A 23,175-nucleotide genomic window follows, 5' to 3' on the forward strand; every position below is an offset into this window, starting at 1 on the left:
AGACTCTTGAGAATCCCTTGGACCACAGGGAGATCAAACCAGTCAATCCTAAAGGAAATCAACCCTGCATATTCATTGGTAGGACTGATGCTGAAGCTAAAGCTCAAATACTTTGGGCAAAGTACTGAAGCAAAGAGCTGACTCAATTGAGGGCAGGAAGAGAAGAGGGCAACAGAGGATGAGATGGTTGGATAGCAGCACCAACTTCCTATGAGTTTGAGCAAATTCCAGAAGAGAGTGAAGGACAGGAAGGTCTGGTGTGCTGTAGCCCATGGGGTCGCAAAGAGTTGGACATGACTTAGCAACTGAACAACATAATGTGGTAATGTAGTATAAAACAGTCACATCGTCTAAACTTATAAATAGCTGCCCATTATCAAATAACATTTTGAGGCTACAAGTAGCTATAAAACAGATTTTCAGTGTAACTGTCTTACAATTACAAAGACTAATCATCATAAAAAATTAAATTGTTAATACTGAATGCTTACCATGGGTCAGGCACTGAGCTTACCACTTAACTGTAGTTACATTTTAGTTCAAAAGTTGTCAGGAAGATTAATGAGTAAAAACATAGATGTCCTGGGTTTTAGTACAATGCCTAGTTTTTGTCAAACATTCAACATATTAGCTATTTGTTTTTACTATCTTCATGATAAGGAAATCTAAGCTTAAGTAATATTCCCCAGAGTCACCTATCTGTAGAACGCCAGGTTACCTTCTCAACCAGCGTTCTTTCCTGCTTCTGTTAATCGTTGGCTAGGGTTCTGGCTACCTTGGCAGAACATTTGTCACTGAAGCACCAGTCATCAACTAGGGATTGAACTACAGATACACACAGGGATTTGATAAATGATCACCTGGAACTCTTTAACCGTCTTCTGAAGCTGAGCCACCAGGTTTTTCTCATTCTCCACCTTCGACCTCATCTGATTCATTTCTAATTCTTTCCTGTTAGGGAAAGAGTTGTCAAATGAAATTGCTCAGAGTAATAACATTTTGTTTAAATAGTCTTCAAATTATTGTAATAATATATGAAGTCATTCATTGTAAAAATTCAACTATTACATCTAGAGCTGAAGTCTCCTTGGCTATTATACCCAGCCTCTGTTCCTTCCCTAGAGGTAACCACCATAATCAATTCGATGTGGCTCCTTCTGGACATTTTTCTAAGTATTGACATATGTTTGTGCTTATGTATCAGTAGAAATAGCTTCATTTTCTTTACTGGGAATGGTATAATATTATATACATTTAGATTTATAATTTTGCATTTTCTAATATTTATTTTATTTGACTGTGTTGGATCTTAGTTGTGGCACTAGGAATCTTTTGTTGCAGTGCAACTTCCTAGCTGTGGCTCACAGGCTCCAGAGCATACGCGATCAGTAGCTGTGGTGCCAGGCTTAGTTGCTCGGTGGCATTTGGGTCTCAGTTCCCCAACGAGGGATCAAATCCACATCTCTTGCGTTGCAAGGCAGATTCTTAACCACTGAACCACCCGGGAAGTCCCTGTACAACATTTTTAATTCAATAACACACGGAGATTTTTCCACTTTGGCCTACACATAGATTTGTTATTGTTTCATTGTTAAGTCTTGTCTCTTTTGCAACCCCAAAGACTACAGCTAGCCAGGCTCCTCCTCCTGAGATTATTTCTCTACGTGGGCTTTCCTAGGCAAGAAAACTGGGGTAGGTTGCCATTTCCTTCTCAAGGGGATCTTTCTGATCCAGGGAATGAACCCATGTCTCCTGCTTGGCAGTTAGATTCTTCACCACTGAGCCACCACAAAAGCCCACACATAGATTACTTCACTTAGAAATTAACTGTGAACTACTAGTCTATGACTTAGCTATTATATGGTTTTCTTATTCACTTCTGGAGAAGGCAATGGCACCCCACTCCAGTACTCTTGCCTGGAAAATCCCATGGATGGAGGAGCCTGGTGGGCTGCAGTCCATGGGGTCGCTAAGAGTCGGACACGACTGAGCGAATTCACTTTCACTTTTTCACTTTCATGCATTGGAGAAGGAAATGGCAACCCACTCCAGTGTTCTTGCGGAGAATCCCAGGGGCAGGAGAGCCTGGTGGGCTGACGTCTATGGGGTCACACAGAGTCGGACATGACTGAAGTGACTTAGCAGCAGCAGCAGCTTATTGACTTCCCTATTAATAATCACTGAGTTTTCCCCCTAAATTTTACTTTTACAAATAATGCTGTTCATATGTGTGCACCCTTGCCTACATGTGAGTGTTTCTAGAGTGGATACTGAGCAGGGAATTGCTGCATTGGTTATAGGTATGTATCTAAAAACTTATAACTTTGGCCCCCAATAGCAGTGTGAGGTTATTTCTCTACATTCACATTTAATATTAGCACACTTCTAGTGTGTCATTGTTTTATTATGAATGTCCTTGTTTACTAGTGATGACAGCATGTTATCAATTATGAGGATTTTAAAATAAAACAAATGACCTGCTCACTTGTGTCCTTTGTCCATTTTTCTGTTAGGTTTTTCTACTAATTATTGAATTACACATTTTCCTTTAATATTCTTGATATTTATTTTTTGATATCTGCTTCAAATTTGTTCCAATTTCATTTATGTTGGCTTTTGCCACTAAATGTTTACAACGTTGACGTATTAACATCAAGTTTATCAACATAGTCCTTTTATGCCTTTGGATGGGGTTTGTGACTTATTCAGGAAGTCTGGCCTGCCAATTTTCTAAGACTTACCACCCATATTGTCTTTTAATTGTTTTTTTATAACTGAAGAACATTTAACATGAGATCTTCCCTCTCAACAAATGTTTAAGTGTGCAATACAATATTAACTACAGGTAGAACATCACACAGATCTCTAGGACTCAGTCATCTTGCCTAATGGAAGCTTTATAACCACTGAACAGCAACTCTGCATTTCCTCTGCCTCCCAGACTCTGGCAACCACCATTCTACTCTCTCTTTCTAGGAGTTTGACTGTTTTTAGATGCCTCCTATAAATGGAATCATGCAGCATTTGTCCTTCTGTGGCTGACATTTAATTTAGCATAAAGTCCTTCAGGTTTATCCCTGTTGTCACAAAGGGCAGGAATTCCTTTAAAAAGTGACTGAATAATAATCCATTAAATGTATACATCACATTTTCTTCATTCATTCATTCATTCAATGGGGATTTAGGTTGTTTCTACATCTTGGCTATTGTGAATAATGCTGCATCTTCTAATGATTTTATAGCTTTATTTTTGCATTTAATTCTTTAATGCAACTGGATTATGTGTGTGTGTGAATAGCATGAGGAAGAAATTTAACTTTTATCTCATAAGATGAATAGCTAATAATCTTGGCACTGTTTATTAAGTATTCTATCCTCTCATCACCATTTTAAAATGCCACATTTTCATATATTAAGTTTTCATATATACACAGGTCCATTTAAAGAAAAGGTTGTATAATAAATTCATAATTTCCTCAAAACACAGGTTTCTAAAATGCCAGAGCTCTTTGACCTGTGGCCTACAAGGACATGGAGTATCATTTCACTTTACCATACTGAAACACAATCTTCATAATTAAATGCTGAAGGAACTGTATCATCATTTTGCCTTTCACTGTTCCACTACATTCATAGGGTTACTTATTTCATCTTTTCCAAACACCTATCAAGTTCAATAAGTTATTGATAAGCTATTAATCAAGTCTACAAACACCTATCAAGTTTAGTAACTTATTGATAGGCTATTAATCCAGTCTGACCACAAGCATGTATCATGGAAACTCGTATACACAGAAGGGAAAACCAGAAGCTCAGAGCTGCTCATTGATTCTCTTCTTCACTGTGGGTGCCTCAACCAGTGTGCTCTCCACTTCAGACAGGGCTTATCTTACTCTTAGATTTCACTGTTTCCCTTTCTTATTTATTTCAAATAACTTGAAAATCCCTAGTTGTTAGAAGAAAGTCTAGCTAAACAGAGGGAGACAAAAGGGACAAGGTAAGAAAATCTGTTTCACTGAACAATGAATTTCAACTGATAGGGCCATTTTGCCCTGAGCTCCTTGGGAGTCTGCGTGAACTGAAGGTGTATTCATTTTGATCATGCTTTCAATTTTAAAGTTTAATACTTAAAAAGTAAATTACTAGACCAAAAAAGTTGTATAAATGTCTAATGAAGTTACATCTGGCATATAAGTTTTGTTTTGTTTTTAAAAATGATCAGAGGGTATATGGGACTTCATATTAGAATTTATTTTTGATTTTTTTTACTTTAAGCCCTTGATCTCATAAGTAAAAGAAGTGAGCCACTTTTATTTTTTGACTTGTAACTTCAAATTCTAATAATTTGCACCTGCTATGTCTTACACCTTTCATTCACATCTGCTAGTCAGACTTTTCAATCACTTTCTTGTAGGTTATTATATAATTATAAAAAGAAGAGTAATCTCATAAAGTCTAGCAAAAAATAAAAAACCCTCAACTTCCTAGGCTTGTTATCCTTTTTATCCTCCCCTGCAGGTCTTGAGATATCTGGCCCTAGGGTCACTGGGATAAACACCGTGAGAGAACTGTCTCCTTCAATATAAGGTCTCCCAGAATCGCATGTCCACAGAAAGGTGGCTCACCTCCTCAGCTTTTCTACTAGTTGCAGTTGCCTGCTCTCCAGGTCCTCCATGCTCTCCTGGTTCAGCTTTAACTCGCCCTCTACTTTGCACTTTTCCTTCTCACAGTTCATTCTTGCTTTGCTCTCCTGCTCAAGGGCACCCTCAAGCTGAAAAAAGGAGATGTTATTGAGCCCAATATATAGGTTAAGTTTATACTTTACAAATGTGTTCTTTAACCACTTACCTTCTGGAAAAAGAAAGAAAAATATAAGCATAGTCTGTAAACGATGCCCAGTTATGTAGATATTTTAAAGTAAATGTTGCACACATCAGTGGGATTACAAAAGAATCTAGAAGTCAGTGACAAAGGAAATCTTTAGAGATTAAGGAATACGTGCTCTAGAATACAGAAAAAACAAGTAATAAATGCCCAGTGAGACCCTATTTGGTAGCTTTCCAGTGATGAGAAGCTCACTTCTTCACATGGCAGCTCATTTCATGGGTGGATAAGTCCATTTACTCAGGAGTGCTTCTTCGTAAGAAGCCAAAATAGTCCCTGTAAATCCGTCCCACGAATCTAGGCTCTGCTCCCTGGAGCAACACCAAGTAAATCTGTCTCCACGTGACCATTCATGAATATTAGGCAGCTGTCCTGAGTCTCCCAACTCAGCATCACTGACCATTTCAAATGCACCTCACACAACATAATTTCTATACTCTCCTTCACCACCCTGGTACCCTCTCTGGTCCATAGCATTATGTCATCTTCTGGTACCTCCAGCAAGGTACCAGAAGGCCAAAATACTACAGTTCTGTCCAGATTAGTGTTGCCAACAATGATATTGAGGTCAGTTTAAAAGGAGGCAAAACAATAGTTACAATATGGCTATTTTTCATTGATATATTAACTTTGCCACAATAGAAGCTATTTCCTGTAAGCAGTGAAAGATAAAATTCAAATAGGGGAGAAGGGAGAATTTCTGGAAGGTATATGCAAAACCAAAAAATAAATGAACTCTAGGAGAGAGCAAATGTGTGAAAATACATGTGTGAGTGTGTGTGTGTGTTGTGTGCACACACCAACAAATTCCCATATTGAGGCTTTGTAAAATATATATCCATGGAAATAGGAAGAGAAGTGAGACAACTAATAGGTAACAGAGGAAAATTGATAGAGAGGCACGAGGAACAAGAAGCAGATAATCAAAAAAAAAAAAAAAAACACGCTTGCCAGCAATTTTATAAAAGCTAAGCTTTGGGGACTAATAAAACAGTGAATGCATATACTCTTGTCAGCTGGGTAAGAGACAGGAAGAGTGATGAACCTACCCACTGAGACTGGTCTGAAACATCTTTATTTCACAGGGTTTTGGAAGCAGAACAGAAGCACCGTCTCCAGAATCTTACAAGTATATTCCGATAGCATTAGTAGAACACAGCTTGTGACTTACATATCTTTCTTCTATAACAAACCCCAGTGCACTGCTGGAGACATGGGGCCTTTAAGCAATCCTTCAGTGCTAGCGTCAGATAGAGCACCAGCACATTAGCGGGGCGAAACACCAGCTTCTGGGGGAAGTCAGTCATGTAGAGTGCTCCCACCTCATGATTCATCTCAGTATTCTCCCACTGCCCAGGGTTGTTATGAAAGTTTCATTTAACAACAGACAGAACACATACTGGGGCCTCTCTTCCACTGTAACAGTTCACCTCTGTTTCTAAATAATGAGGGAAATGAACCATGCTACTAAGTTTTCATGAAAATGTCAAGATAAATTAACTAAGTAAAAAGTGAAGGTTTCTATAGACGTAGACAGGCAGCTAACTAGGCAAACATATCACTACTGACCTCATTCACTCGCTGCTCCAGTGTCAACTTGGCCTTGTTCAGGGTGTGGACTTTCTCCTCCTCGTTGTGCAAGTCCTCCAGGGTCTGCTGGTGGGTCTCCTGTGCAGCTCTGGCTGCTCGATGCAGTTTGCTCACATCCTCATTGAGAGACTCCACCTCCTCAATCAGGTTCTTGACCTGCTGGGAGAAGACAACAGCACCATGAGAACCGCTCCTGGAAGCAGGGGCATAAACACAAAGGGCCATCTCCTCTCTTTTCTAAGACCAAAAATCTCATGACATATCCACCAGCGTAAGGAATCACATGTAGCCAAATTTCTGTTGGACGTTTTAAAACTCTAAATTCACATTTTCTTTTATACACAAACACGAATGATCTGTTATCTCTCATAGTCAGGGAATGGGGTGTTCTGGTTAATCAAATATTATCAGCATGGGTCCATGGACGGCCAGTTTTCAGTGTCATGCTATTGTATAACAGGAACACCACTAAAGGTAATTTAGCTTGCTTTTGAGTATTCAGGGCACACATTAATCTTGTTGTGCCTCAAGATCCTAAGAAAGTGGCAGTTAGAGAAGAGGTCCAGCGGATAAAATAGGCAAAAATGGAAGCCATTTATATCAGGCCCATTGGCTTTTTATGAAAGGGACCGATGTACAAGAGTTGCTATTTAATCATCTGCCAAAATCACAGTATTATTCTGGAGGCTTTTTTCAATCAAATGTTTGATACAGATTCCTTAGCTAACTTCAATCTATATACAGATACACAAGTTAAAAACCTCAAAGAAAACAAAAAAAGTTTTAGCTGGAATTAAAATGACATCTGAAGGTCAACACCAAATCAACAACCGAGGTGGGGACTAAGATGCATACTAAACCACCTTTCAGTAAGCTGCATCCTGCTCCCTCTCCTTCCAAAAAATAATTCTTAGAGGCCCAGTAAAACTGTTTTACTCTTTCTATCAGATTTCAGATGCAATAAGATCAGAACAAATGAAAATGTTTCATTTGGGAGATTAAGTAGGGTTCCATAAATTCAAGATGGAAATTTGAATTAGGTCCTCATTCGATGCCAGTTCTGACTTCCAGGCCCATCAAATTGCAGACCACTTTGTTCATTAATTTAAACAAAGCAAGCCTGGTTCCAGAGCCCGATCGGGAGTGTGGAGTTCAGGCATCTAGACCTTCCTGACATCATAGAAAAAGTACCTTGAGCTCTGTAGCATGCTTCTCCTTCTGTGACTTCGCCAATAGTGTTTCCAGGTCATCGATTTCTTTCTTCAACTCAGAACATTCATCTTCAAGTTTCTGCCCCCTGGCAGTCAGCTTGGAATTTATCTCCTCTTCTTCCTCCACCCGCGCAGACAGCGCCTTGACGCTGGCCTCCAGCTGGATCTTGGATTTAATCAGCAGTTCGCACTGCTCTTCAACATTTGCCAGGGTCTCTCGCTCCTGCCATGATGAGGAGAAAATTGTTGCCAACAGCTGGAAGTAATTTATCAGCCAGGAGAAATGCTGCTTAACACATAGCAAAGAGATAATTGCCTGCCCTCTGTCCAGCACTTTCACCTATCTTTCCTAAGCAGTTGAAATAATATTCCCAGTTCCCCAATCCTATTGTTGACAAGTGGAGGAGTTGCTTGTGTTTGGAGGTGCTTTCAATCTTTCAGGCCATTCAGTAGATTAGATTACCTCTTCTAAAGCACTTAATAGAATCCTAGTGGCCTAAAGGAGCTAACATGCCTCCAAAAATCAGCAGTGTGCTGATTAAATCACAGCTACTGGAAGCATCCCTGTGGGCATATAGTTTGAGGGTGGTACCTGCTCAGAATACAGTCTTTGAAGAAAGGTCTGTCCCCTCAGACAATAGAATATTTATCATATTATTATAAGGGTCCTGATGCACTTGTTTAGTATATAAACAACTTCTAATAAATAGAGCTGGGCTGTATGTTATTCACAGGTTGAATTTAGAATTCATGAAGTTCCTTGCACATCACTAACTAGATTTCACTATTATTTCCAACTAAAATCTTTTTCTCAATGGTTCTTCCAGCAGTAAATTTCACAAGTTATACACAAAGAGTGCAAAATCCTCCTTCCTTTTATCTTTTCAAACATACTGCTTTCAACCCTTGCTGAGTGGCCCACTGTTTCGGTGTTATGGACTAAGTCAAAAACTAAGGGGCTGAGTCCTTTTGCTACAAAAGCACCTTTTGTAACTTTGAACTCCTCTCATTTGTCTCCATTTAGAGGCTAAATGAAACCTCTTCTCTGTGAGCAAGTTCTTAATTACTGTAGGTCTTGTTGAGATATAACTTCACTCATATCTCTATCTTCCATCTCTAGACCTCATCCATCCTCTGCAATTTTGGTAACCTATTACCTAACTAGTTACTTGGCATAAATTGTTGCATCTACTTAGACCAAGAGCAGAAAAAAAAACAAAAATCCAGGCTACTGTTTTCTGGCTATCTCTCATCCTATCTGTCCAACAAGTGGGGCTCAACGAGGCACAGATGGGAGATGTATAGTATAGTGAATCTCCAACATCACTGAAGACCAAGAGAAGGGCTAAGTAAAAACAAAAATATGGAAGCAAAAGACTTCATGCAAATCAGAGCAGTTCCAATGCTTGAGCAACAAGGGGGACATTTGATCTCAGTTCACCCCAGTTGACAAGCAGAACAGCTGTTTGCTCTCTTCCATTCAGCATGTGTATAGGACCTGTCACCATCACCAGATGAAGAGGACAATCCAATCGGCCATCATCGATCCCTCATTAAACATGACAGCGTGTCTGAAGCCAGCCAGGCAGTGGTGTAACAGTTTAACAGCAAGGACATCCTTTCCCCTGTAGTAATTTTCTCACGTACTTGCAGTGCTAATTGAAATGGGTTCACTCAGTTTTGAGTTAGTGAATGATTTTAAAAGAATCCTTGTTTCCTTGATTTGTACTGTATTGAGCTGTGTTTCTTAAAAATCAACAATAATAAAATATTTCATAGTCAATTCAGCTTTTTTAATTAATTACAATTTGAACCCATCTCAGCCTTCCTGGATTTGCCCTGGAATTGGCTTAATGTATTTCCTATGCTCTTTGATCATATATCCCAGACTTTTACCCTCCGCTTGCTTCAAAAGTCAGGTCCTTTTCTATCCCTACATCAGCCCAAGTAGCACTGGCCACTCTCTTTGCTGAAGGAAGAATGATGAAAACTAGGAGGCCGGGTCTTGTTCAAACCTGCCTTTCTTCTATTCAAACTTACCTTACTCTTACTCAAAACTGTATTTCTCTTATTCAAACCTGCCTTTCTCATAAGCCAGACAAAATATGACATTACAAGCTGTGATTCTCACAGTATGGATCTTAATGTAGGTTTGAGTGGGGCCCAGGAATTTGTAGTTCTAACAAGAATCCTAGATGAGGCTGATAAACACTAAAGTTCTAGAACCACTGTTATGATAAATATGTATCAAAAGTGTGAGTCTGAGTGTAAATTCTCATATAAAACATGGCCTATTGAAACATCAATGGGTAGCACAGTCCCAAAAGAAAAAATAACCTGGGTTAGTCTAAAATTACTAAATTTTCTCTGTTTTCAATAAGTCCAAACAGCAAGAAAAACTTCTATTTATATAGTTGTATTTGAACCCAGTATTTTTTTTTTAACTTAGTACTGTTCTAAGTGGGGTAGAGAATACAATAAAGATGGATATAATTTCATACCTGCCTTTGGAATGTTTGGGGATAACAGTGGTCTGGGTAGCTAGAGAAGAGGAATATTAATAAAAGGGAATGAGTAATGGCATTTCAATTTAAGTCTGAATTTGGCAACAAGGAGTTCATGATCTGAGCCACAGTCAGCTCCTGGTCTTGTTTTTGCTGACTGTATATAGCTTCTCCATCTTTGGCTACAAAGAATATAATCAATCTGACTTCGGTATTGACCATCTGGTGATGTCCATGTGTAGAGTCTTCTCTTGTGTTGTGGGCAGAGGGTGTTTGCTATGACCAGTGTGTTCTCCTGGCAGAACTCTGTTAGCCTTTGCCACGCCTCCTTCTGTACTCCAAGGCCAAATTTGACTGTGACTCTAGGTATTTCTTGACTTCCTACTTTTCCATTCCGGTCCCCTATAATGAAGAGGACACCTTTTTTGGGTGTTAGTTCTAGAAGGTCTTGTAGGTCTTCATAGAACCATTCATCTTCAGCTTCATCAGCATTACTGGTCAAGGCATAAGCTTGGATTACTGTGATACTGAATGGTTTGCCTTGGAAACAGAGATCATTCTGTCATTTATGAGACTGCATCCAAGTATTGCATTTCAGACTCTTCTGTTGACTATGGTGGCTACTCCATTTCTTCTAAGGGATTCTTGCCCACAGTAGTAGATACAATGGTCATCTGAGTTAAATTCACCCATTCCAGTCCATTTTAGTTCGCTGATTCCTAAAATGCCGATGTTCCCTCTTGCCATCACCTATTTGACCACTTGCAATTTGCCTTGATTCATGGACCTAACATTCCAGATTCCTATGCAATATTGCTCTTTACACCATCAGACTTTACTTCCATCACCAGTCACATCGACAACTGGATGCTGGTTTTGCTTTGGTGTCGTCTCTTCATTCTTTGTGGAGTTATTTCTCCACTGATCTCCAGTAACATATTAGGCACCTAGCAACCTGGGGAGTTCATCTTTCAGTGTCCTCTTTTTGCCTTTTCATACTGTTTATGGGGTTCTCAAGGCAAGAATATTGAAGTGGTTTGCCATTCCCTTGTCCAGCGGACCACATTTTGTCAGAACTCTGCACCATGACCCGTCCATCTTGGGTGGCCCTACACGTCATGGCTCATAGTTCCACTGAGTTAGACAAGGCTGGTCCATGTGATCAGATTGGTTAGTTTTCTGTGATTGTGGCTTTCAGTCTGTCTGCCTATGATGGAGAAGGACAAGAAACTTATGGAAGCTCCCTGATGGGAGAGACTGACTGAGGGGGAAATTGGGCTTTATTCTGATGGGCGGAGCCATGCTCAGTTCAGTTCAGTTCAGTCGCTCAGTCATGTTCGACTCTTTGCGACCCCATGAATCACAGCATGCCAAGCCTCCCTGTCCATCACCAACTCCCGGAGTTCACTCAGACTCACATCCATTGAGTCAGTGATGCCATCCAGCTATCTCATCTTCTGTCATCCCCTTCTCCTCCTGCCCCCAATCCCTCCCAGCATGAGGGTCTTTTCCAATGAGTCAACTCTTCACATGAGGTGGCCAAAGTACTGGAGTTTCAGCTTTAACATCATTCCTTCCAAAGAAATCCCAGGGCTGATCTCCTTCAGAATGGACTGGTTGGATCTCCTTGCAGTCCAAGGGATTCTCAAGAGTCTTCTCCAACACCACAGTTCAAAAGCATCAATTCTTTGGTGCTCAGCTTTCTTCACAGTCCAACTCTCACATCCATACATGACCACTGGAAAAATCATAGCCTTGACCAGACGGACCTTTGTTGTCCAACTCTTTGTGACCCCATGGACTGCAGCACACCAGGCTTCCCTGTCCATCACCAACTCCCGGAGTTTACTCAAACTCATGTCCATTGAGTCGGTGATGCCATTTAACCATCTCACCCTCTGTCGTCCCCTTCTCCTCCTGCTTTCAATCTTTGCCAGCATCAGGGTCTTTTCAAATGAGTCAGTTCTTCGCATCAGGTGGCCAAAGTATTGGAGTTTCAGCTTCAGCATCAGTCCTTCCAATGAATACTCAGGACTGATCACCTTTAGGGTGGACTGGTTAGATCTCCTTGCAGTCCAAGGACCTCTCAAGAGTCTTCTCCAACACCACAGTTCAAAAGCATCAATTCTTCGGCACTCAGCTTTCTTAATACTCCAACTCTCACATCCATACATGACTACTGGAAAAACCATAGCTTTGACTAGACGGACTTTTGTTGGCAAAGTAATGTTTATGCTTTTTAATATGCTGTCTAGGTGGGTCATAACTTTTCTTCCGAGGAGAAAGGGTCTTTTAATTTCTTGGCTGCAGCCACCATCTGCAGTGATCTTGGAGCCCCCAAAAATAAAGTCTGTCACTGTTTCCACTGTTTCCCCATCTATTTGCCATGAAGTGATAGGACCAGATACCATGATCTTAGTTTTCTGAATGTTGAGCTTTAAACCAACTTTTTCACTCTCCTCTTTCACTTTCATCAAGAGGCTCTTTAGTTCATCTTTGCTTTCTGCCGTAAAGGTGGTGTCATCTGCATATCTGAGGTTATTGATATTTCTCCTGGCAATCTTGATTCCAGCTTGTACTTCCTCCAGCCCAGCGTTTCTCATGATGTACTCTGCATATAAGTTAAATAAACAGGGTGACGATATACAGCGTTGATGTACTCCTTTCCCTATTTGTAACCAGTGTGTTGTTCCATGTCCAGTTCTAACTGTTGCTTCCTGACCTGCACACAGATTTCTCAGGAGGCAGGTCAGGTGGTCTGGTATTCCCATCTCTTTAAGAATTTTCCAGTTTGTTGTGATCCACATAGTCAAAGGCTTTGGCATAGTCAATAAAGCAGAAGTAGGTGTTTTTCTGGAACTCTCTTGCTTTTTTGATGATCCAATGGATATTGGCAATTTGATCTCTGGCTCCTCTGCCTTTTCTAAATCCACCTTGAACATCTGGAGTTTCAGGATTCACATACTGTTGAAGCCTGACTTGGAGAATTTTGAGCATTACTTTACTTTATTGGGGCATGCTCAGTAAATCTTTAATCCAATTTTCTGTTGAGGGGCAGGGCTGTGCTCCCTCCCTGTTATTTGACCTGAGGCAAACTATGGTGGAGGAAATGAAGATAATGTCCACCTCCTTCGAAAGGTCCCATGCATGCACTGCTACACTCAGTGCCCTCAACCCTGCAGCAGGCCACCGCTGACCCATGCCTCTGCCAGAGACTCCTGGACACTCATGGACAAGACTGGGTCAGTCTCTTATTGGGTCACCGCTCCTTTCTCCTGGGTCCTGGTGCACACAAGGTTCTGCTTGTGCCCTCCAAGAGTCTGTTTCCCCAGTTCTGTGTAAGTTCTGGTGGCTCTATGGTGGGTTAATGGTGCCCTCCTCCAAGAAGGCTTATGCCATACCCAGGTCTACTGCACCCAGAGCCCCTGCCCCTGTAGCAGGCCACTGCTGACCCAGACCTCCTCAGGAGACACCCAACACAGTTCTGTCTCAGACTTAAATAGAAGACAGTAGGGAAAACCATTAGACCATTCGGGTATGACCTAAATCAAATCCCTTACGACTATACAGTGGAAGTGACAAATAGATTCAAAGGATCATATCTGATAGACGCAGTGCCTGAAGAACTATGGATGGAGGTTTGTGACACTGTATAGGAGACAGTGATTAAGACCATCCCCAAGAAAAACAAATGCAAAAAGGCAAAATGATTGTCTGATGAGGCCTTACAAATAGCTGTGAAATGAGGAGAAGGGCAAGGCAAAGGAGAAAAGGAAAGATACACCCATCTGAATGCAGAGTTCCAGAGAATACAAGGCAGAGATAAGAGAGCCTTCCTCAGGGATCAATGCAAAGAAATAGAGGAAAACAATAGAAAGACAGAGATCTCTTCAAGAAAATCAGAGATACCAAGGGAACATTTCATGCAAAGATGGGCTCGATAAAGGACAGAAATGGTATGAACCTAACAGAAGAAGAAGATATTAAGAAGAGGTGGCACGAATACACAGAAGAACTATACAAAAAAGAGCTTCACGACCCAGATAACCACAATGGTGTGATCACTCACCTAGAGACAGACATCCTGGAATGTGAAGTCAAATGGGCCTTAGGAAGCATCACTATGAACAAAGCTAGTGGAGGTAATGGCATTCCAGTTGAGCTATTTCAAGTCCTGAAAGATGATGCTGTGAAAGTGCTGCACTCAATATGCCAGTAAATTTGGAAAACTCAGCAGTGGCCACAGGACTGGAAAAGGTCAGTTTTCATTCCAATCCTGAGGAAAGGCAATGCCAAAGAATGCTCAAACTACCAGACAATTGTACTCATCTCACACGCTAGCAAAGTAATGCTCAAAATTCTTCAAGCCAGACTTTTATAGTATGTGCACCGTGAACTTCCAGATATTCAAGCTGGATTTAGAAAAGGAACCAGAGATCAAATTGCCAACATTCACTGAATCATCGAAAAAGCAAAAGAGTTCCAGAAAAACATCTATTTTGCATTATTGACTATACCAAAGCCTTTGACTGTGTGGATCACAACAAACTGGAAAATTCTTAAAGAGATGGGAATACCAGACCACCTGACCTGCCTTCTGAGAAATCTGTATGCAGGTCAGGAAGCAACAGTTAGAACTGGACATGGAACAACAGACTAGTTCCAAATCAGGGAAGGAGTATGTCAAGGCTGTATATTGTCACCCTGCTTATTTAACTTGTATGCAGAGTACATCATGTGAAATGCTTGGCTGGATGAAGCACAAGCTGGAATCAAGATTGCCAGGAGAAATATCAATAACCTCAGATATGCAGATGACACCACCCTTATGGCAGAAAGCGAAGAAGATCTAAAGAGCTTCTTGATGAAAGTGAAAGAGGAGAGTGAAAAAGTTGGCTTAAAGCTCTACATTCATAAAGCTAAGATCATGGCATCTGGTCCCATCACTTCATGGCAAATAGATGGGGAAACAGTGGAAATAGTGACAGACTTTATTTTGGGGGGCTCCAAAATCACTGCTGATGGTGACTGTAGCCATGAAATTAAAAGATGCTTCTCCTTGGAAGAAAAGCTATGACAAACCTAGGCAGCATATTAAAAAGCAGAACATCACTTTACCCACAAAGGTGCATCTTGTCAAAGTTATGGTTTTTCCAGTAGTCATGTATGGATGTGGGAGTTGGACTATAAAGAAAAGCTGAGCTCTGAAGAATTGATGCTTTTGAACTGTGGTGTTGGAGAAGACTCTTGAGAGGCCCTTGGACTGCAAGGAGATCCAACCAGTCAATCCTAAAGAAATCAGTCCTGAATATTCATTGGAAGGACTGATGCTGAAGCTGAAACTCCAATACTTTGGCCACCTGATGCGAAGAGCTCACTCATTTGAAAAGACCCTGATGCTGGGAAAAAGTGAAGGCAGGAGGAGAAAGGGATGACAGAGGGTGAGATGGTTAGATGGCATCACTGACTCAATCAACATGAGTTTGAGTAGGCTCCAGGAGTTGGTGATGGACAGGGAAGCCTGGTGTTCTGCAGTCCATGGGGTTGCAAAGAGTTGGACACGACTGAGCGACTGAAATGAACTGAACTGAATGGCACTTCAGCATCAGATTGGGGAAGGAGGCTCAGATGCCAAGGCCAAGTTCAGATATTCTTTGATCTGAAGTTTGTTCATCAGGGAAGCAACATGATATTTGTTCAAGGCAGAGGTTCTTAATCCTGACTGGATATCAGAATCCCCCATACAGATGATTTGGACCCACACAGGGCCTGTTTAACCCAAATATCTGAGATTCAAGTCTAGGCATCTTTCTTTTAATTGCTAGTGTTTCACAAATGAGTTTGAGGCAAAGTCAAGGTTGAATACTGCTGTTTTAAGAACTCAACTGATTATAATGTTGATTTGGACTGGGGAAGGGCAAATAGGGAGATCAAAATCAGGAAAACCAGTTAGGGGCATACTGCAATAATCCTGAAGATCTCAGTAAAGCTTTTCTCAGGACCTACTAAAACCCTACCTTTTGATTTACTAATGGGTTTCCTGCTACCTACAGAATTTAAATTAAGATTAAGAGCTTCCTGGCTCCCAAGATAGATTTATATGTTTACACAGTTTAAAATCTATCTAATAAAATCCATTCCCTTTTCAAAGGCATCTTCCCAATGAAATCACTTCACTATAAAACAGGGTGTCTCGTTAAGTGCTTCCATTGTCTGTGTTGGATGAAATCCTATAGTACTCGAAAAGCACGTGTCTCTATTTTTTCAAGTCAACACTGCCTGCAAAACAAGGGAATCTAATTAGAAACTTGATTTGAAGAAGAAATGGTGGGGCCACTCACAGCCTGCAGCTGAAGAAGCAGGTCATTCTTTTCCTGGAGGAGGGAGACTTGCTTTGATTTCAGCTCCTCCCTCTGAGATTCTGACTTCTCCAAGGCTTTTTGCAGCTGCATACACTCTTCCTTCAGTCCAGCTCCCTCCTTTCCCATTCCAGCAGATCTAACAAGAGGCTTGATCTCGAAGAAGAGCCTCATCCAGGGCCAGCTCTTCACAGCCATGAAAGCTCTTATGTTCCACTGGATCAAAAGAAGTGCATCCCTAAATCGAGGGTTTGGGGGAAAAAAAGAAAAGCAAGTTAACCTAGACTATAAGAGAGTTATTTTTCAAATTAAGATTCTTAATAAGCACATCTTTTTAGGAGTCATAAACTCTCATTAGTGTTCAAAGCACTTCCACATCCAAGCTCTCGTTTGATTCTAGCAAAAACTCTTTGAGGGAATTTTGGGGCTAACAATGTTGTGGACTAGGTGTCCTGAAAATGCTTCTACTACAAACATTCGATAATGAGAGGTGACCCTTAAAGAGGGTAAGAAGTATAAAGGGAGCTTTAAAAAAAGGAGCAAAAAGTGAATGCTTGTGCAGCCTGACCATCCCCACAGAAGGAGGAAGCCAGGCTTGGTATTGTAGAGTTTGTATTTTTATATCCTTGTGGATAAAGAGACAGGCTGAGATTTTCAAAGAATTTCACTTAATGAAAAGGAGGATTTAAAAATTCACCTACTGGCACAGAGAGAAGTCAAAGAGAAGTACATCTGATTTGGTCTGGGCTCAGGGTGAAAAAAAATTTTTTTACACTAGGAATTTTTTTTGAAAACTATGAGCCAGCACCACTCGAGTATTTGAAGTTTAAATTATACTATCTGATTAGCACAGAAATACACAAGAAATTAACATAATCATTTTTTACACTGGTAATAAATACCCTTTGGGTCCTTGGGGGAAAAATGCAAAAGTGCACTGAAGAAAATACTCTAAAATCAAGCACTAGAGATTTTCTTAAAGTCCCCTTGAAGATTAGCTTACAATTCAAAATTACAAAACACATATAGAAAAAAATTCAACCATAAGTGAGGGTTCAGTTCAGTTCAGTTGCTCAGTCGTGTCCGACTCTTGGTGACCCCATGAACCTCAGCACGCCAGGCCTCCCTGTCCATCACCAGCTCCAGGAGTCCACCCAAACATGTCCATCGAGTTGGTGATGCCATCCAACCATCTCATCCTCTGTTGTCCCCTTCTCCTCCCGCCCTCAATCTTTCCCAGCATCAGGGTCTTTTCAAATGAATCAGCTTTTCACATCAGGTGGCCAAAGTATTGGAGTTTCAGTTTCAGCATTAGACCTTCCAATGAATATTCAAGACTGATCTCCTTTAGAATGGACTGGTTGGATCTCCTCGCAGTCCAAGGGACTCTCAAGAGTCTTCTCCAACACCACAGTTCAAAAGCATCAATTCTTCAGCGCTCAGCTTTCTTTATAGTCCAACTCTCACATCCATACATGACCATTGGAAAAACCATAGCCTTGACTAGATAGACCTTTGTTGACAAAGTAATGTCTCTGCTTTTCAGTATGCTGTCTAGGTTAGTCATAACTTTCCTTCCAAGGAGTAAGCGTCTTTTAATTTCATGGCTGCAATCACCATCTGCAGTGATTTTGGAGCCCATAAAATAAAGTCTGACACTGTTTCCACTGTTTCCCCTTCTATTTGCCATGAAGTGATGGGACTGGATGCCATGATCTTCGTTTTCTGAATGTTGAGCTTTAAGCCAAGTTTTTCACTCTCCTCTTTCACCTTCATCAAGAGGCTCTTTAGTTCTTCTTCACTTTCTGCCATAAGGGTGGTGTCATCTGCATATCTGAGGTTATTGATGTGGGCACCCACAATTAAGAATTTAATTAAATCTCCAAGAATTTCAGAAAATGGAACCATCTAATGGAGACCATAGAGTAATTACTAAAAGTTCTTAAAGACATAAAAGAAAGAATTGAAAAAAACAAAACAAAATAAGAAAGGAATGAGCCACTGTGAAAAGAAAAAAAAAAGGCAGACAGATTTGGAAGAGGACCACACAAAATATCTAGCACTGAAAAGTATAGTCATTGAAATAAAATACTCAATGGAAGAATTAAGCAGCTGATTAAACACACTGAAAAAAAAATTGTGAATCAAACCCAAGCAAGTGGAAGGAAGAATAGAATAAAGCTGAGATCAGAAACTAATGAACTAGAAAACAAACAAACAAAAAATTTTAAGCCTTTTCATAAACAATTTAAATGCTTTAAAGTATTTAAATTTTTAACTAAAGGAAAATTTTAATTTTCTTCCCTTGTGGCTTAGCTGGTAAAAAATCTGCCTGCAATCTGGGAGACCTTGGTTCATTCTCTGGGTTGGGAAGATCCTCTGGAGAAGGGAAAGGCTACCCACTCCAGTATTCTGGCCTGGAGAATTCCATGGACTGTATAATCCATAGGGTCACAAAGAGTTGGACACGACTGAGAGACTTTCACTTAAATTTAAATAATCTAATTAAATAAACATCCCCTGGAGGACGGAATGGCAATCCCCTCCAGTATTCATGCCTGGAGAATCCCAAAGAGAGAGGAGCCTGGTGGACTGCAGTCCATGGGGTCACAAAGAGTTAGACATGACCGAGCAACTAACACTTTCACTTTCACTCTTTCTCCATTAACTCATAAATGTGTTAAGTTAAATTAATAGATTAAAAAGTGTTAAACCCACTTTGTTTATGAAATATGATCTTTTTCATACATTGTGGTATTAGTTATAATATTATAGTATTTCTGCATCAATGTTCATGAATAAGTTTGGCCTGTAATTGTTTCCCCTGCTTTTATCTGACTTTTAATTGAAGTTAGCTTAATCTCATAAAAGAGTTAGGCAGTGTTTCCTCTTTTCAAAACATGAAATGATTTATTTTGATTATTTATCTTTGAGTTTTTGGTAAAATTTGCCACATGAATAATCAAGAAAAAGAAAGAGCATAAATAGTATTAGGAATATTAATACCTAAGAATCCTAAGAATATAATAATCTATGATTATGTTCTAGAAGCATCATTGTAGATATGATGAAGATTAAAAATTATAATCTAGCAAATTGGAAGATTTTTTAAATATGTAAAATTTCTTTTTCTAAAGAAATTGATCTAAGTTGATCTAAGAACAAAATCTCAATAGGCCTATAACTATTCAATAAATTAAATCAAATCTGTAAAATCTATCATGAAAGAAATACCAGATCTGGATGGTTTTATAGGCAAATTTTACCAAAAACTCAAAAATAAATAATCAAAATAAATCATTTCATGTTTTGAAAAGAGGAAACACTGCCTAACTCTTTTATGAGATCAAGGTAACTTCAATTAAAAGTCAGATAAAAGCAGGGGAAACAATTACAGGCCAAACTTATTCATGAACATTGATGCAGAAATACTATAATATTATAACCAATACCACAATGTATGGAAAAGATCATATTTCATAAACAAAGTGGGTTTAACACTTTTTAATCTATTAATTTAACTTAACACATTTATGAGTTACTGGAGAAAGAGTGAAAGTGTTAATTGCTCAGTCGTGTCTGACTCTTTGCAACCCCATGGACTGCAGTCGACCAGGCTCCTCTCTCTGGGGTTCTCCAGGCATGAATACTGGAGGGGGATTGCCATTCCATCTTCCAGGGGATCTTCCTGACTCAGGGATCAAGCCCCTGTCTCTGGTGTCTCCTGCACTGGCAAGCTGGTTCTTTACCACTAGTGCCTCCTGGGAAGCCCAACCATGTAATTATTTCATAGATGCAAAAAAGGAATTTAATCATTTCTTGGTAAACATGATTAACAAAATAAGATGGCACAAATGTCCTCTATATAACATTTCATATCTACAAAAAAAAATCTATGGAAAACATGATATTAAGAGGAAAATTATATCTTCCCCCAAAGTCAGAAATATGACCCAGTTTGGCAAGTCTTTGAAATTGAAATGCTACAAGTTGGTGAGGATATAGAGTCATGGGACTTCTATAAACTTCTGGTAAAGAGTAAAATGAAAAGCATTTTGGCGACATCTCATAAAGCTGGAGCTGTGTATAGCCTAAAACCTAATATTATAATTCATACCTACAGAAATGTCACTCAAAGTGTGAGCCTTGGCCAGCTGCTACCTACATACTATCAGCCATTGCACCAGCACTTTGAGTCACACCACCCTCAAGAAGGGCTTCCCTTATAAGGGAAAGAATCTGCCTGCAATGCAGGGGATCCGGGTTCGATTCCTTGGTTGGGAAGATCCCCTGTAGAAGGAATGGCAACCCACTCCAGTATCCTTGCCTGGAGAATCTCATGGACAGAGGAGTCTGGTGGGTTACCGTCCATGGGGTCGCAAGAGTCGGACACAACTTAGCGACTAAACCACCACCACCACCACGCTCAAGAAACTCTTGATTATGTGCAAGGGGAGACATTTATAAAAATATCACTGCAGAATTGTTTGTAATATAAAAAATTATAAATAAGATTACTTGAGCTGGCAAGTGGATAAATAAATTGTAGTATATTCATACAACAGAGTATTGTCCAACAGTTAAGATCAATAATCTAGCCATAGATTTATCAATATCAACTAATTTCAAAACTAGTACTGCGTGTAAAGAACAAATTTTAAGATAACAGACACGCAATGTTTCCATGGAGACTAAAAACTTGCAGAATCATGTAACTTTTTAAGGATATCTGCATATCTCTGTAGAACTTGGATCAAGGGAGAAATACACAAGGGACTTCAACTGTGTCTGTTTATTTATTTTTCAGAATATATTGTGAGTAACTATAGAAAAATGTTACATCTTTTTCTGTTTTATATGTGAAACATGAATGAAACAGAGGGACAAACATGAATTCAGGATCTGGGGAGCTAGGAATAGGACCTGGATCAAGGAAGAAATACATGAAAGACTTCTACTTTGTCTATTAATTTAATTATTTATTTTTAAGTTGTGAGGAGTTGCAGAGAAATTGTTAGGAATTGATATACTTTGATGACAGTTCCATGAGTACACATTATAGTATTTTCTCTATTTTTTATGTTTGAAATATTTCATAATAATTCTTTTAAAGTCATTCTTTAAATGCCTAAAGTCATTTAGACAGGATGGATAGTAAATACCTCATTTTAGAGATGAAGGACGTGAACTGAGAAAATTAAGAGTCTCATACAGGTTTATAAAACCTGTCACAGAAGTCATATCTCCTGATCCCTGAACTCTCATAAACTCCCATACCATGTTGGATACTATATGGGAGTCATGGAAAACTCTTAGGAGATGTCTCTCTGATATCTCTGATAATGTAATGGTTTCTCTCTTCTTTGGGGAAACAGAAGGAATTAACAACTGTCAGGTAAGCAAACCATACCAAGACCTGTGGACCTATCTACAGCAAAAAGTAAATATGACAACCACAGAACCCCTTGCTCAAAATCCCTTTGTTTGGAGCTTGCTTTTCCATAATTCTATTAAAGGATTAACAAAACCTACACTCAGTGTCCAGAGGTGGTGATAGATGTCCCTAGTGAACCTGCCTGACTTGAAGTAAGAGAGTTATGGTTACATGCCACCAAGAGTCAGTTTCTGACCCAGGGGATGCTGTAAAGTGGTCAGAAAACCTACCTGCTTTACAGCAAATTTCCCCATAGAGTTGGCTGTGAGATGCCTGCCAGCCCTTCTAGGTCTGCTTCTGTTTTGAATTATGAGTCACACCACTCTCAGAGAGCCAGACTTTGCCAACTATAAAGAATCCCTCCAAAGGGAAGACTGGAAGCAATGCAAGAAATATCTGAATTATGCTTATTCTTAGTTAGGGTAATAAAAGCCGTTTGTGCTCTGTTTGGTGTTCCATAATTTTAAAAATTTCACATTAAGTCCCAGACTAAGCAAAGGTGGCCGAGCTCTTTACCCTGACTCATTATAAGGCAGTGAGAAGTCGCCTGGACTGAGGCATACTGTTGCTCTAGCAGCGGGGGTGCAGGGTGGGATATCATACCTCTCTTCCAGAAGCCTTTGGAATTTGATTTGCATCAGTTTTCCCCGTACTCTGGCTTGGAACAATGTGAAGACTTTTGATAATCTCTCATCTCTCATGGCTTCCAGTTTGCTCAGAGAGCCAGCTTTTAAAAGCACCTAAAAGAAATGTCAGATGTCAGTTCCAGTCCTAGTGGGCATTCAGTAAATGTCTATTGAATGGCCATATGAGCAACTATTGTATTTGATGATCAGTTCTATTTCTTGTTAATTTTTCATAAAGTGTAAAATGTAAATTCTAGAAAGTTTGGTTTTATAAACCTAAAGCTTGCCAAAGCAAAAAAACTTCATTTAATCCTGTGGTTGTATTCCTTAAGAACTTAGACTGTCCTCCTCCTGATCTATTAGCTATGTCTAGGTTGTTTAAGGAACTTGGTTTTAATTTTAAGCTAGGCCCAGGCAGGGGTCTGCACACTTTATCTGTAAAGTGCTAGATAGTGAAAATTTTTAGGCTTTGCAGGCCACACTCAGTCTCTGTAGAACCTCTACTCCCACACCCACTCCCTCCCTTCTCCCCACCTCCTCTATCTGTGCCTCCTCCTCTTCTTTCGT

The 23,175-nt window shown here is 39.9% G+C and overlaps 1 protein-coding gene across 1 annotated transcript in view; it reads right to left on the reverse strand.

Moving 5' to 3' along the window:
- MYH15 (myosin heavy chain 15) overlaps positions 1–23,175 on the reverse strand; it is a 146,111-nt gene that overhangs the window by 62,005 nt on the left and 60,931 nt on the right. Inside the window, exons 21-26 of the mRNA XM_055570077.1 lie at positions 22,586–22,722; positions 16,531–16,786; positions 7,666–7,908; positions 6,454–6,630; positions 4,626–4,771; positions 861–951 (exon numbers count right to left, since the gene is read on the reverse strand). Coding sequence (XP_055426052.1) covers positions 861–951; positions 4,626–4,771; positions 6,454–6,630; positions 7,666–7,908; positions 16,531–16,786; positions 22,586–22,722 — 1,050 coding nt within the window. The remainder of the gene's footprint in view (positions 1–860; positions 952–4,625; positions 4,772–6,453; positions 6,631–7,665; positions 7,909–16,530; positions 16,787–22,585; positions 22,723–23,175) is intronic.

This window comes from Bubalus kerabau, chromosome 2 (assembly GCF_029407905.1).
Source record: "Bubalus kerabau isolate K-KA32 ecotype Philippines breed swamp buffalo chromosome 2, PCC_UOA_SB_1v2, whole genome shotgun sequence".
Classification (NCBI taxonomy): Eukaryota; Metazoa; Chordata; class Mammalia; order Artiodactyla; family Bovidae; genus Bubalus; species Bubalus kerabau.